The sequence below is a fragment of the Glycine soja genome, chromosome 8 (genome assembly GCF_004193775.1).
Source record: "Glycine soja cultivar W05 chromosome 8, ASM419377v2, whole genome shotgun sequence".
In the NCBI taxonomy this organism is placed as follows: domain Eukaryota; kingdom Viridiplantae; phylum Streptophyta; class Magnoliopsida; order Fabales; family Fabaceae; genus Glycine; species Glycine soja.
Window position 1 is genome coordinate 12,096,551 of NC_041009.1, and position 13,321 is coordinate 12,109,871.

The 13,321-nt window shown below is 30.6% G+C and overlaps 1 protein-coding gene across 1 annotated transcript; it reads right to left on the reverse strand.

The window, feature by feature from the left end:
• Positions 1-4,615: 4,615 nt before the first annotated feature.
• On the reverse strand, positions 4,616-9,298 carry LOC114422007 (ATP synthase subunit O, mitochondrial-like). The gene is made up of 6 exons (XM_028388174.1): positions 9,046-9,298; positions 8,861-8,911; positions 8,154-8,397; positions 5,939-6,051; positions 5,501-5,587; positions 4,616-5,247 (listed from the first exon to the last, which is right to left on the reverse strand). The coding sequence occupies exons 1-6, from the start codon at positions 9,157-9,159 to the stop codon at positions 5,119-5,121; spliced, it is 738 nt and encodes a 245-aa protein (XP_028243975.1). The 5' UTR covers positions 9,160-9,298; the 3' UTR covers positions 4,616-5,118.
• Positions 9,299-13,321: the final 4,023 nt, after the last annotated feature.

Sequence of the window (13,321 nt, forward strand, 5' to 3'; positions counted from 1 at the left end):
TCTTGACTTCAATCTCATGTAACTAAGAGGTCTAGCTCAATTAATTTAAAAAAGTGTGATTTGTTATAATTTTTCTTATACCTCCATTTGATTCTAAGGGATGAAAAAATAATGTGATGTATAAGTTAATATTTTGTCATGCATGTTATGGTCCTGACAAATGCAGAGCGAAGAAATACATATATTGTTAGCAAAATAAAAAAGAAAAGGATTATTATTGTATTAGTAAGTTTACTATAAAAAATGACTGCAATAAGTTTACTAATTCTAAAAGTCATAATAATTTTTTTTGACTGAGTGAGAATATGATTTTTTTAATACTAAGACCATATTCAACACTGTTATTTAAAAGGATTGTTTCAATTTATACAATGCTGCTTAATAAAATTTATTAGTAGAACAAATGATATGAAGTTGTTTATATAAACGTGGTTGCTTGTATTAACAATGTTGTTTAATCAAATTTAAACAATAAAAAATATATTTTATAAATCAATTTAAAAAAACTCATTTAATGTTTATCATTGAATAAAAAACTGTTAACCAATTCAATAATCAATTGTATATGGTAAATGCTCTAATTGTATATAGTCATCAAATGTGTCTGTATATATATATTGTTTACTTATTTTTGCCAATTTTTATTATATTAATTATTATTTTTTCCTTTTCTTCACTCGAATCTCGTGTAACTAAGAAGGTCTATCTTAATTAATTAAATAATATGCATAAGTTATTATAAATTCTCTGATACATAAGTTTTTTTCTTACGGATTGTTGATGAATTTTTCTGACAAGTGCAATTGAACAAGTAATACAATGGATAAGTCTCAATATTATTTCCCAAGAGACTCATGTAAAATAAATAAGGTAGCAAACTCTTATCTTAGGCTTAAGAACAAAATAAGAAAGCAATAAAACATGAAGGTGGTTTTGTTGTTATTGATGACATTTTACATTTGATTTGATAAAGAAATGATGAGATGAATTTCATTATGATACCTTTTGTATGTGTATATCAACTGTGAAATTATTAAAACTTGATGTTGTCGAGACCATTGTGTCGGTGGTCAACACCAAGATTAGAGCTGAGGCATGAACGTTTCTTGATAAATCATGTAATTTTTTTAGCTTTCAAGTACTTGAGAGAAAATGAGGATTGACAAAGAAAATGACAATATAACTTTTTAATCACATTGATATGTCATTTCTTGCTACACTTCATTTGATGATACTTAAACCTACTACTAATGTGATTAATTATTTACAGACTTTGGACACCTAATTTTGATTAGTGTGAGAAAATAATGTGGGACTAACCACTGGACCCATAATAGGAGGTGTTCATAGTTAACAAATAACAAGGCTAAATTTCCTTTGCCATCACATTATTAGTTTCTCTCTAGGGTTGCTCCCATTAAAAACTCTAGAATTGGAGCATGTGGTAAGATAAAGGAAGGTTTGACTTTTGAGTTTCTGCAAGTCATGCTATGCAGAAACGATTCTCATCTTTTTTATCATGTCTTCAACAAGTAGGTGTTACATCGGTGTTCTATACTCATAATTTACTTCTTGGTAAATTTATTTATCTTACATTGTCCTTATAAGACAATTTTCAAAAATGAATGTAGAAAGTCACAAGAGATAAAAGAGAAAGATGAATAGTTGAATGGTTGTTGTACATATATAGAAAAAATGTTTTTGATAGTATTGACAATGAAAAAAAATCATATAACATTTTCAAAATATGAAAATTACATAGAGATAAAAGAGAAAGATGAATAGTTGAATGGTTGTTGTACATATATAGAAAAAATGTTTTTGATAGTATTGACAATGAAAAAATTCATATAACATTTTCAAAATATGAAAAATACATAGAAGGCAATCATAATTTGTAAAACATTAAGTATTTTAGATTTTTTTATCTTGAAATTATGTATCTTGTATAGATTTATAATATATATTTTTTTGTGAAAATATTTAAGTTATTTTCTTATCCCCACTAAAGAAAATTCTAGATCTGTCATTGTGTGTAATTACATTAAATACTAAAATGAAGAGTTTTGTTACTTATAGTAATCCTACATGATTTAAGCACGATGACCTAGTCCTAATGAATTATATTTTAGATCTGTATCAAAATAAAGCAAAAGGATAATGTATGTTGACATACAACTCTTTTATTTAAAGTAAAAATGTCTCTTAGATCAACCTTTAGGACTAGTCTTGTTTTAGGTTTTTCTCAATCTTAAGCCAACCCTTAGGACTAACTCAATGGTAAGTGAAATCTAAAATAAATTTTAAGAAAAAAATTATTACTTTAATTAAAAGTTATATGTTAAGTTTTTTTTTTGTTAATATGAGACTTTTTGTCAACATGAGACTTTTTTGTTTTTATAATATCTAAGAAAAAGTAATGTTGTTGTTGGTACGACTAAAGTTTGAGTTTCAATTATTTGCTTTACCTTTGAGCCAATTGACCTTGTACTAAAAAAGAGAATTTTATTATTTACAATAATTCTATAATTTGATATGACATGAGTAAAATTATCTCTTATGTTACAAATTCAAGTAAATAAATTTTCATATACGATGAATATAATTATCTTTATATCATCAACTAATTAAAAACTATTTCAAATATAATTTAAAAATAATTTTATTATATATAAATACATAATATAATAATTCATAAATAATGTCGTATCCAATTCAACAGACTATCCACGTTTTATGGCTTTTCCAAAAGGCAAAATATGATAAGAGATTATTTAGTTAAGAAGTGGGCAACCATTTTGTTTTTGTTTTGGAAAAGTCGGTAGTGAGCTATGTGGCATGAATGGCACCACGTGTCGAGACGAAGCCAAACAGGTCATATCCGAGGAAGCCGCAGAGCCACGAATATGGCCGCCGAGTCAAGCGTTCAAATTCTTTTACTTGATTGATTTTACTCTAAACTAATAAAAAAATTATGTAATTGCCTCTCTTCTCTCTTATTCTAGGTTTGTTATTCTTTGCCTCTTCTGGAAATGCAACTTTTTTATAACATGCTAACTCACTCTGTTTCCCTATATTATGTAATTGCAAAGTCACTCATTTCTCTCAAGGTCAATTTTAAGATTCACATTTCATTCCATTCTACACTGCTCTTATTTTCTTTAATCATTTCCGTCTTCTGATTTTTCAATGCTTTAATTTGTTCTAGAGTTTCATATCATCATTATTTTTTTCGCTTTAGATTTTACTTTTATTAAATATACATTTTGGCCTTTTTATTCATTAACAGTAATTGCAGAATTTGGTTGAAGTGGAATCACTGTTCGGAACACTCCATAAATCAGTAAAACTAGGAATAATAATAATAATAATTTCGACACATAAATTTAAATTATATTATTAAAAATTAAACAAATATTATTTAAAGTAAAATATTTGACTATTTTAAAAACCTTATTTTTAATTTTTATGATATAAAAAAACAGTTGCATAAATAAAATATAATTTTGTATAGTTTAGTTATTTTTTTTAATTTTCATAGTTTATAAAAAAGTTGTAATAAAAAAATTAAAATTTTATTTTTAGAAAATTATAACTAATTGTTATGAAACAATATTTTTTAAATTTAAACATATCCTATCGTTACGTGGTGCATACCAAACATTAAATAGAATTAAAGATTATCATGCTAACATATCCTATTATATCGTATTCTATTTTAACCACCAAATGAGTCCCTTATGGGTCAATTCAAGCAAGGGTATCTTTCAAGATGGAAGCTAGCGTGGCAGACCCAAATCAGTGAAAAAGTAATTTTTCCATTAGATTTATTAGTTTTTAAAATCAAAGCTAACATTTTTTCTTCTCTTTTTCTTCTTCCATTTTTCAGATATACCCCTTCCCCAACTCTCTCTCTCTCTTCCAGTTACTCAAACCCTTGAAGCCACCTAAGATTCAAACTTACACACCAGGAGGACGAGGAGGAGTTTCTCCTCAAACGCGAAGGTTTGAGATCTTAGAATTTTCATACTACAGTATGATAATCTCATCTGCAACATGAGGTGTGATTTTGACATGTGTGGCCACGTCGAAGATTGAAGATGGCGATGAAGTCCAAAGGTGGCTAGCATCGCCAGCAAATCCGACGACGAATGGTGGAGGGTGAAGCGACATTGGATTTGTCGGAGTGAGATGACGACACTAGTTGGTGGCTGTGGCCAAAGGTGGCCGGCAGTGTTACAGGTTAAGCAAATGATACTACTCTGATACCATGTTGAAAGGGTATACTAATGTGTTGTGTCTTTGAATGACCATACTTGGACTATGTTTGAATATTTGTTCATTGTCCTCCCAACATACCTTGAAAGCAAAAGTAATGAATTACATCTCTAACCGTAGGTTGAAAGCCCCTCCACGTATTTCCAAACATGTACTTAGTCTTTATAATAAAAAAATATAATCTATATTGATAGGATCAACCTAATAATGAATAATAAGGATTAAATTCCTAATTGCTATCTAATAATAAAATAGAAGAATAAAATATAATCTGATACATGCTTTGGAATAACCAAGTTATTCAAATCTAGGAATTTAAATCCTCTAAAACGATGTATAAATTAAGAGTGAAGATATATTCATCATTCTTTAAAATTATAGTACCTTACAAACTTGAGTACTTAACAAGCTTCAAATTGACGATGGATACATAATTTCTCAATTTATGCAACTAACTTTAAAGAATGAGTCGACCAATATCACATCGCAAAAGCTTACGATAGCAAAAAGTAGCTTGTTAATTTGATACTGATTAATAGTACCCATCCACAACAGCTTCATCTTCCTTTACTTTGTAGTAAGAAGCATCATTATTAGGCATCCAGATTACGAGAGAAGCCCACTAATTAAAATCTCAAAATGCCAAATCAAAATATATTCAGATACACTGAAATGGCAATGAAGCATAACAAGAAGTTGGGAAGAGGTAGCTTTTATTTGCAAAATGATGGCATTCCATCCCATAAAAATATAGATCCACACAATTTGTAATGAACAAGAATGTAATACTTCTTTCTTTAAACCATGATAACACAGATTGTCAGGAGCAACTGTTGTCTTCTAGATGTTGGCAATCGATACAGGCTCACGGAGGATCCTCTCCATCTGTTGTGCCCTGGTCTTAATTGACATGTCAAAGACCTTCTGGCTAAATTCAAGCACAAGACCACCAAGTATGCTTGGATCAATCTGAAAAACCAAAAAGAAAAAAAAATCCCAAATTAACAACTTGAACTCAGAAGACAGGCGTGCGTACACATTATCAGACGGGGGAAATGGAGATACAAGGCTGGCTTGGTGGTTGGGAATGGGTTTAAGGGGTTGAAGGGAGGAGGGGGAGAGAGGTTGTGGATTTGAATCTTTCCATTAACATTATAACAAAATATCTTTGGCTGATAAAATATAAAAAAGAAATTGAGGCACGAAAATATCACACTAGTACCTTCTGTTCAAGATGAACCTTTGCTCCAGAACCTATTATTTCCTGAAGAGTCTCCTTCAATGCCTTTTCCTCTTCAGGGGGAAGAGGCTGTTATAAAAATGTAGTTAGGTAGTGGAGTAACTTCATATCACATATCCAACTAATCATTCAAAAGCCAATGTTTATATAATTTCCAAAACACCAGCATACACAACCACCAATATAAGCATATGGGCATTTAGTCAGTTTACAACAGGAAATATGAAGCAATTTTTTTTTGGTCAGCAGGAAATATGAAGCAATAAAACAGCAATGATCTGTAAGTTGCAGAAATTCAAAAACAAAGAATGTCAGGGGGGTTGGGGTATGCTAATATACTAGCTCTTGCTACAAAAAGGGCATTTAGCAAGCTACAACTTGAATTTGTGAAAATACTCTCAAAGGTGTAACACTACTTACAACAACAGTGGTCACAGTTGCTTGCACTTCTCCTTTATATGCCATTGACAACTGCGCAAACCTCTTTGCAATGGTGTCTATGTTTTTAAGCCTTCCATTCTCAGCAACAATAACTTCACAAAAAAAAAAAATAATAATAATCAATGATATGAACCAAAGTATTAGAAAAATAATGTAGCTAGCATCTAATTAGTTTTAGATAAATGAAATCATCCGAAGTGCTACAAAAGTGGCAGCAAACTAACTTGCAGTCTTCCAAGACAAGAGTTTTAAAAATACAAATGCATGTTACCTTTAAGACTAACACTATTATTATTAAATGGCATCCTCATCAAGGTTGTCAAAGTTGAGTTTCAAATAGGAATGAAGCCAGGGGGGTTGGATCATAACATGTCAGTTTCAACTAAAATGCAAAATTTTAAACACGCACACAAGAAACCTAATAACACAGCAACCTAACAGAGCACACAGCAATTACCTAAAATCACAGAACACAGCAACAACACAACCAGAGAAGAAGAAAAAGACGCAGGCACACAGCCACAGCAAACAGAGGGAAGAATGTGCTGTCGGTTAGGTAAGTGAGGGAGAGCAATTGAGCAAAGGTTAGGAAGGGCTGGGCACGAGGGAAAAGAGGGGAACCAGCACCCAGAGGCAGAGAGACAATTATGACTTAGGAAAGGGTTGCAGAGCAATTTAGGCACAACATATGCAAAAATAGGGCAATTTTTGCAAACCAGGCTGCACAACCCAACCTGCCCAATTCACGCCTGTGGCACATGTTTTGCACACCTCTCCAATGATCTAGCACATTGGAGAAATGATCCGGAGCACTCCACCTATCTCTGTTATCCAGCTTGACACTCAGGAGGAAAAACATGGATCGTCAAACAAGTAGGTGTGCATTTGACAATACTGGTTTTCGTACTTAATGAGAGAAATAAAAAATTGTGATACTTCAGAGTTCACACCTTTTCTTTTTTATGTACTATGTAGCACTCTCAAAGGCATTTTTTTAATGGTATTATTCTAAATGGCCAAACAAATTTATAATTCACCCAAAATCAGCCAAGTAGAATAAGAGCATTGAATTCAGGTGACTCTAGTAGGTCCCAATTTGTGGATTAGGGAAGTGACCTAACGTTTAGAGTCTACACTAGGAGAGGTCCCCAATCTATCAAATAGAAACCAAGTCCCCAACACAGGGACCTGGACCAGTAGCTCATAATAGATGACCAAGGGAATCTATAATCTATAATATGTATAATTAATTGAATATTAGTATTTGAAAAACTATAACCGATTTTCCGATGTTTTATGATTCACATGCAGACAAAGCAATGTAGGAGACCTCTGAATTCAGGTGACTCACACAGATACAGTCAATTGATGTTCTAAAGTCAGAAGGAAATTGCTTCTTTCAGGATTAATGTTCTAAAGTCAGAAGGAAATTCACATGTGTCATGCCAACTAGTGGATTGAAGATCAGATTACACTGCTGTTTTATTATATTAAGGCTTATGTAATATCTGTCTCTAGGGATTAACCCCAAAATAGGTCAACCATTGAAGTGATATACCTAAGTTACATTAGTATTGATCTTATGAGCCCTTAAATGTTAAACAACTAGGAATTCTTAAAAGAAATTTAATTGAAAAATCCCATCAAATTTTCAAGGGGTCATCAGTGCAAACAAAATTTCCTCTCTCTTGTTTGAAGGAAATTCTTTTTCCAGTGCAACAATAAAAGGAAGTCCACTAAGGCTAAGAGAGAAAACAAATTGCAACTAGGAAGGAGATCTTTCAAAGTAAATAAATTAATAGAAAACAAAGTGCCAGAAAGGATCTAAATGCAAGAAAGCTATCCAATCTCAGCATGACAAATGAACTATTTCTCAATGCATTATAATAGGGTCAGAAATACATTCTTGAAAATTTGGGCACTCCAACCAATTCACAAGAGAACAACGAAAATGTTTGGTCTAGGTAAAACTAACCTAATGTGGAATTGTTGATATTGGTTTACAATTTACAATAAATCTTCACATCCAAAAGGTGCAAGTAGAAGCCAACATCATTGACAGCAAATATGTGAATAATTTATCTCACTCAAGCCATTAAAACCACAAAGATTTAAAGTATCTCAATTAATTTTAGCAATGTAAATGTGAGTATAACTTTGTAACAATCATACTACAATACGAAGATAATCATACCAAGGAAGTTCTTTGTAACGTCTGAAAACTTAGCTTCACCACAAATATCCTGGATGACTTTTACTCTAACATCCTTAGCCACAGACAAGTCCCTTATAAACTGTGAAAATATGGGACTATTCTTTACAGCCTCAACAAATTGCAGAAGCTCAGACTCAACCTTTGCCACTGCATTAGCTTTCACAGATGCAATATACAAAGCAGAGGCATAGTTTCCTGAACCTCCAAACAAAGCCAGAGGGACCTAAAAAGCAACGAAAAAAACAAGACAAAGAAAAACCAGATCAACCCATCTATAACAACAATCAAAGCAGGGGAGAAAAAACTATTTATAAACATTCAATTAGCCCTAACAGAAATACACTATACGGTGAAAAAATAATATTCTTTTGGTTCCCCATAGGTATCCTCCTTCGGAGATAAATCTAATTCGAAGTGCCGTCAAACATTAAATATGAACACCTCTTCTAGCGAGGACCTGAATCTTAATTCGTCACGGTGTGACTGGGGCAACTAACCCCTTCTGCTAAATATAACCACTCCAACTAACAAACTATTTAACCAAAAACATATCGAATTTAGTCATTGCAGTTTTATACTTTTATTGAATCGAATGCACAGTTTTCCATACATCTTATTTTCTTCTATGAATCACATGCAAGAAAGTCCAATTCAAGACCAATGTATTATTACATGTATTATATTACCTTAACTTTGTTTTCCTTTTGCCCCGGCACGTTGGCGTAATTTCTGGAGGCCTGCAGAGCACAAGATGCACAAGTTATTCCAAAAATAAAAAAGCAGAACAATTAAAAATCGTAGATTTCGAATTTTAACGCGAATTAAGGGCATGGAAGCGAAATCAGATTGGTTTGGGTTTTTTGGTTCTTACGAAGGAAATGGAAGGGGCAACGAGGAACCGTTGGAGAGTGGATCGCTCGGAAGTGAGGAACGTGGATTTGGTGAAGAGAGAGATTCCCGATCGGACGCGGTTGGACAGTGCCATCACTGCAAAACCCTAATTTTTGCGAGTTTCAGTCAGCGAGTTCAGTTCTGTTTTGTTTGAAGAGAGACGCGAAGGGGAACTGAATCTGAATAGGGCAAATGAGGCCCCAGGTGACGCAGCAGTAAATTTGAACACGTGACTGTTCTATTTCTTTTTAACCTTATTTCTTTTCTTTTTATACTACACTCTTGCATGGTACCCATGAGCACCCATTAATTGATATATGCAAATTTTTAATCTAAAATTTAGTTATAATTCCGGTAAGAATGTGTTTTGTGAAAAGAAATTATTTATTCTACAATTATGATAATTATTCATGTATAATCGTTCAATCATGTCATCAAATTTTCTTTCATAGAAGTTAAAATTATTGTTTTCTACTTAGAGATTTATAATAAATTTGAATTAGCTTGGGCAGAGAAGGCAAAACTTGTGTGCAGATTTATTTGTCATGTTGTTTTGATTGGTGTGGTTTCTATGTCGCAATTTGTCTCAACCGAGATAGATATTAAATAGAAATATAACAATGGTCTTTCTAACTAGATTCAAATAGTTGCTTCTTCATGGGATTGATTTTGCCCCCCATGTTCTGTGTATGTCTCATCTTTATTTTGATTTATGATATTTGGAGTGCAACAAGTAGAGTTTGTGTTAATAATGTGAACATAGTTGGAATCACATCAGCTAATGTTTAGCTGGTTGTCACCCTCTTTTTTGGGCTAAAAAAATAATGGGTTGGGGGCAGAGCGTGGCAAGTAACGATAAATAGGCAATAGTCTCCCATACGTTGAAATTTATATATGTCTAATAAAAAAATTAGAGCAATTTATCTTATATTTTTAAGAGTATTTAAATAATTCTAAAATATGATTCCTAATTTAGTACCTTACTACTTGTCCCTCATTTCGTTAATAAATAAGATTTTGAATAAAATTTTAAATTAAACTCACATTTTTGTAAATAAGATTTTAAATTTAAGTTTTATGGATAAAAACTAAAAGAATTTTATTAAAGATAATTAACCTAATTCTCAGGTAGATATTAATTATTTATAAAATTGATGAATATTTTACATTAATAATGTGATAACTAAAATATATAATATAATATAAATAATTATTTATTATTTATTTTCACAATTGATCATTCAACATCTTAGAATTATAAGATTTTATTAGTGTTGTCAAGGTCACTTTTTCTAATTTAATAATAATAAATAAGGTGGGTGTTTCCATAAAAGAATAAATTTTTAAGATTTAATTTTTATATGAATTTTATTTTTAAAAACTAATATTTTAACAATTATAAATTCAATAATGATTACAAATAATTTAAATCATCCTAATCGAATAATTATATAAATTATTATTTTTATAGAATTTTATTTAAATCTAATTTTTAGTAATATTAAATAACTATTTTATGTAAAATAATGGATGAGAAAAATAATATATTTAAATTTTGAAAAAAATATTATATTCATAGCTAAAATAAATTTTTAGTAGTCCATTTAAGTTAAAAAATCAAGCGTAAAGATTTTTTTAATAGACAACAAATAATTAGTGTAACTTTCAATTATGAAACTTTCAGTGCAAAAGTAATAATATAATAGAAGTATTAGATTTATAAATTAAATATTATAATTATTTTTTAACTAAATAATTTTTATATGTCATGCAGTATAATAATAAAAAGAAAGAAGGGAAAAAAAGAAGAAGAAAAAGTAAAAGGTGGGAGGAACAAAAATTCCTCACATCTTGACATGTGGCATCTGAAATGATGAAATGTGACATTCGAGGTTTTGAAAAAATAATATTATAATCATAGTTAAAATAAATTTTTAGTAGTCCATTTAAGTTAAAAAAAATTAAGCGTAAAGTTTTTTTTATAGATAACAAATACTTATGGTTTAACTTTCAATTATAAAACTTTAAGTCCAAAAGTAATACTATAATAGAAATAATAGATTTATAAATTAAATAATTTTTTATATGTCATGTAGTAATAAGGAGAAGAAAGAAAAAAAAAGTAAAAAGAAAGAGAGTAAAAGGTGGGAGGAACAAAATTCCTTACATATTCACATGTGACATCTAAAATGATTTTTTAGATGACATGTGTCACTAGATGATTTACTTTTATAATATAGTAAATAATAATAAATAGTAAATAGATAAATTACATTGACATGCTATTTTTATGCTTACACGAGTCGCATTAATTTTCACTCATATTTTAAAACGATTTATGTATATATTAGTTGTTGTAAAAAAAGTTAATATATATTAAATTTCTTAATGTATTACAAAACAATAAATTAATATATATTAACCCTTAATCACAATCTTAGTTGTAGTTATTGTTTTTCATTCTTTGTAGTAATATGTTTTGTGAGAAATTTTTTATTTATTCTACAAGTATTTTAATTACTTGTTCGAATACAACAATTTGAGTGCTTATTTATTTGTATTAATTCCTATTTGTTTTAACAATTATAATTTAAATACTACTATAATTTTTTTATATAAATAGATCCACCCCAAATGAAATCCTTGTTCATTTGTTCCATCTTATTGCATATACCTTTTGGAAGAAGCACTCTCTACATGGCGAAGGTAGGAAGGGCTCCTATGAATGATTGGGCAACACTAGGGATCTGTTGCAAAATTTGGTTTGAGGCAAAAGTAATTTTGTCAATGAATCAAGACTCTTTTTTTGTGTTTACTTTTCTTTTAGTCATTGAATTTATATTGGAACGCATGTCAGAACATTTTCTACTACAAATCAAACATGTACTAAGTCGCGAGTATGAGTTTTACAAGGTATATGTATGACTTATTACACCTCCTACTATAAAATAATAGGAACACCCGGTTACTAGCCTAAGTCATTCTTGAGGGGAAATCCTGATTGCTTTTGTTGAAAGCATAGGAATTGAAATTTCCTTATCTTGTTTTTTTTTCCATCAAAATAAATAAATAAATAAATTTAGATTCATGATCACAACGCAACTTTTTGACAGAAGTTGGGCAATGATATTAATAATTTGGGTCATGGCCCTTAATGACAGAGATTCATAAATCTAAATCCTTTTCTAAACCTTTGTCAAAGGTTAACTTAGAGTGTCTTCTTCTGCGATGTATCTTTGGGAGATGCTTTACATGAAGTTTTTTGCAGCATCCCTTATCCAACAAGTTTAATGTTTTTTCTCCACACACAAAGTAGTGAACTTTTTGTTCCCTCAAAGCTCAACAACAGGGGTATCTAGGATCTTCCATTAAATTTCAAGCAGTGAGTCATCTTTTCTATTTAACAACCTGAAACGACTCAACCGGAAGTAAGTTCTAGTGACAGGAAAAACACCATATCAAACATATATTTAACACAGTCCATGTGCAATCTACAATAGATAACTTTGGTTTACCATATGAGCCAATTGGCACCTCTCAATTAAACTACTGTCAATGCTACAAAGTATCAATTATCTACCCAAAGATACTTATCTGGTTGAAGTCACTACTTCTTAAATATCAGCGATCCATATGATGGTGCTGCAGTGCTTAATTAGAAAGATAGAAGAATCGACGACCCTTGGGGAAATGAACAATCATTTTGCACGGATGATGGAAGGAACACCAAATCAACTTGAGATAATTATTCTGTGATGCTGGAGGCAGGAAGTCAGAAACTGAATGAGCCGCATATTATTGAAAGCTATTTCAGGACAAATGTGTTGTGTGTTCCTTGTTTGGCTCAAGGATTCTTATTGAAATAAAATAGGACAGCACCGCAGCAGTAACGACCATTATCAAGATTTTACTATCATACAATTTTACTATCGCTAATGTTATGGAACCCTAGCCCCCTTAATCCCCATTGAAAATTAATAGCATGATATATATCAACTGAAATTTGATAAATGATTATTTTGGAATGGGTTAAATATATTTAAGGTCCTTGATAAATAGTTGAATTTTGTTCTGAGTTCCTAATAATATTTTTTATTTTTTTGAGTCCTAGGTATATGAAAAACTTTTGTTTTGAGTTTTTGCTATTAATTATGCAATGACATGTCACCTTATCAATTGATCTTTTTAATATTTTTAGCGGTGATGATGATGTCACGTCATCACTTAACTGATGTCCGTGACTCAAAATAAAAATT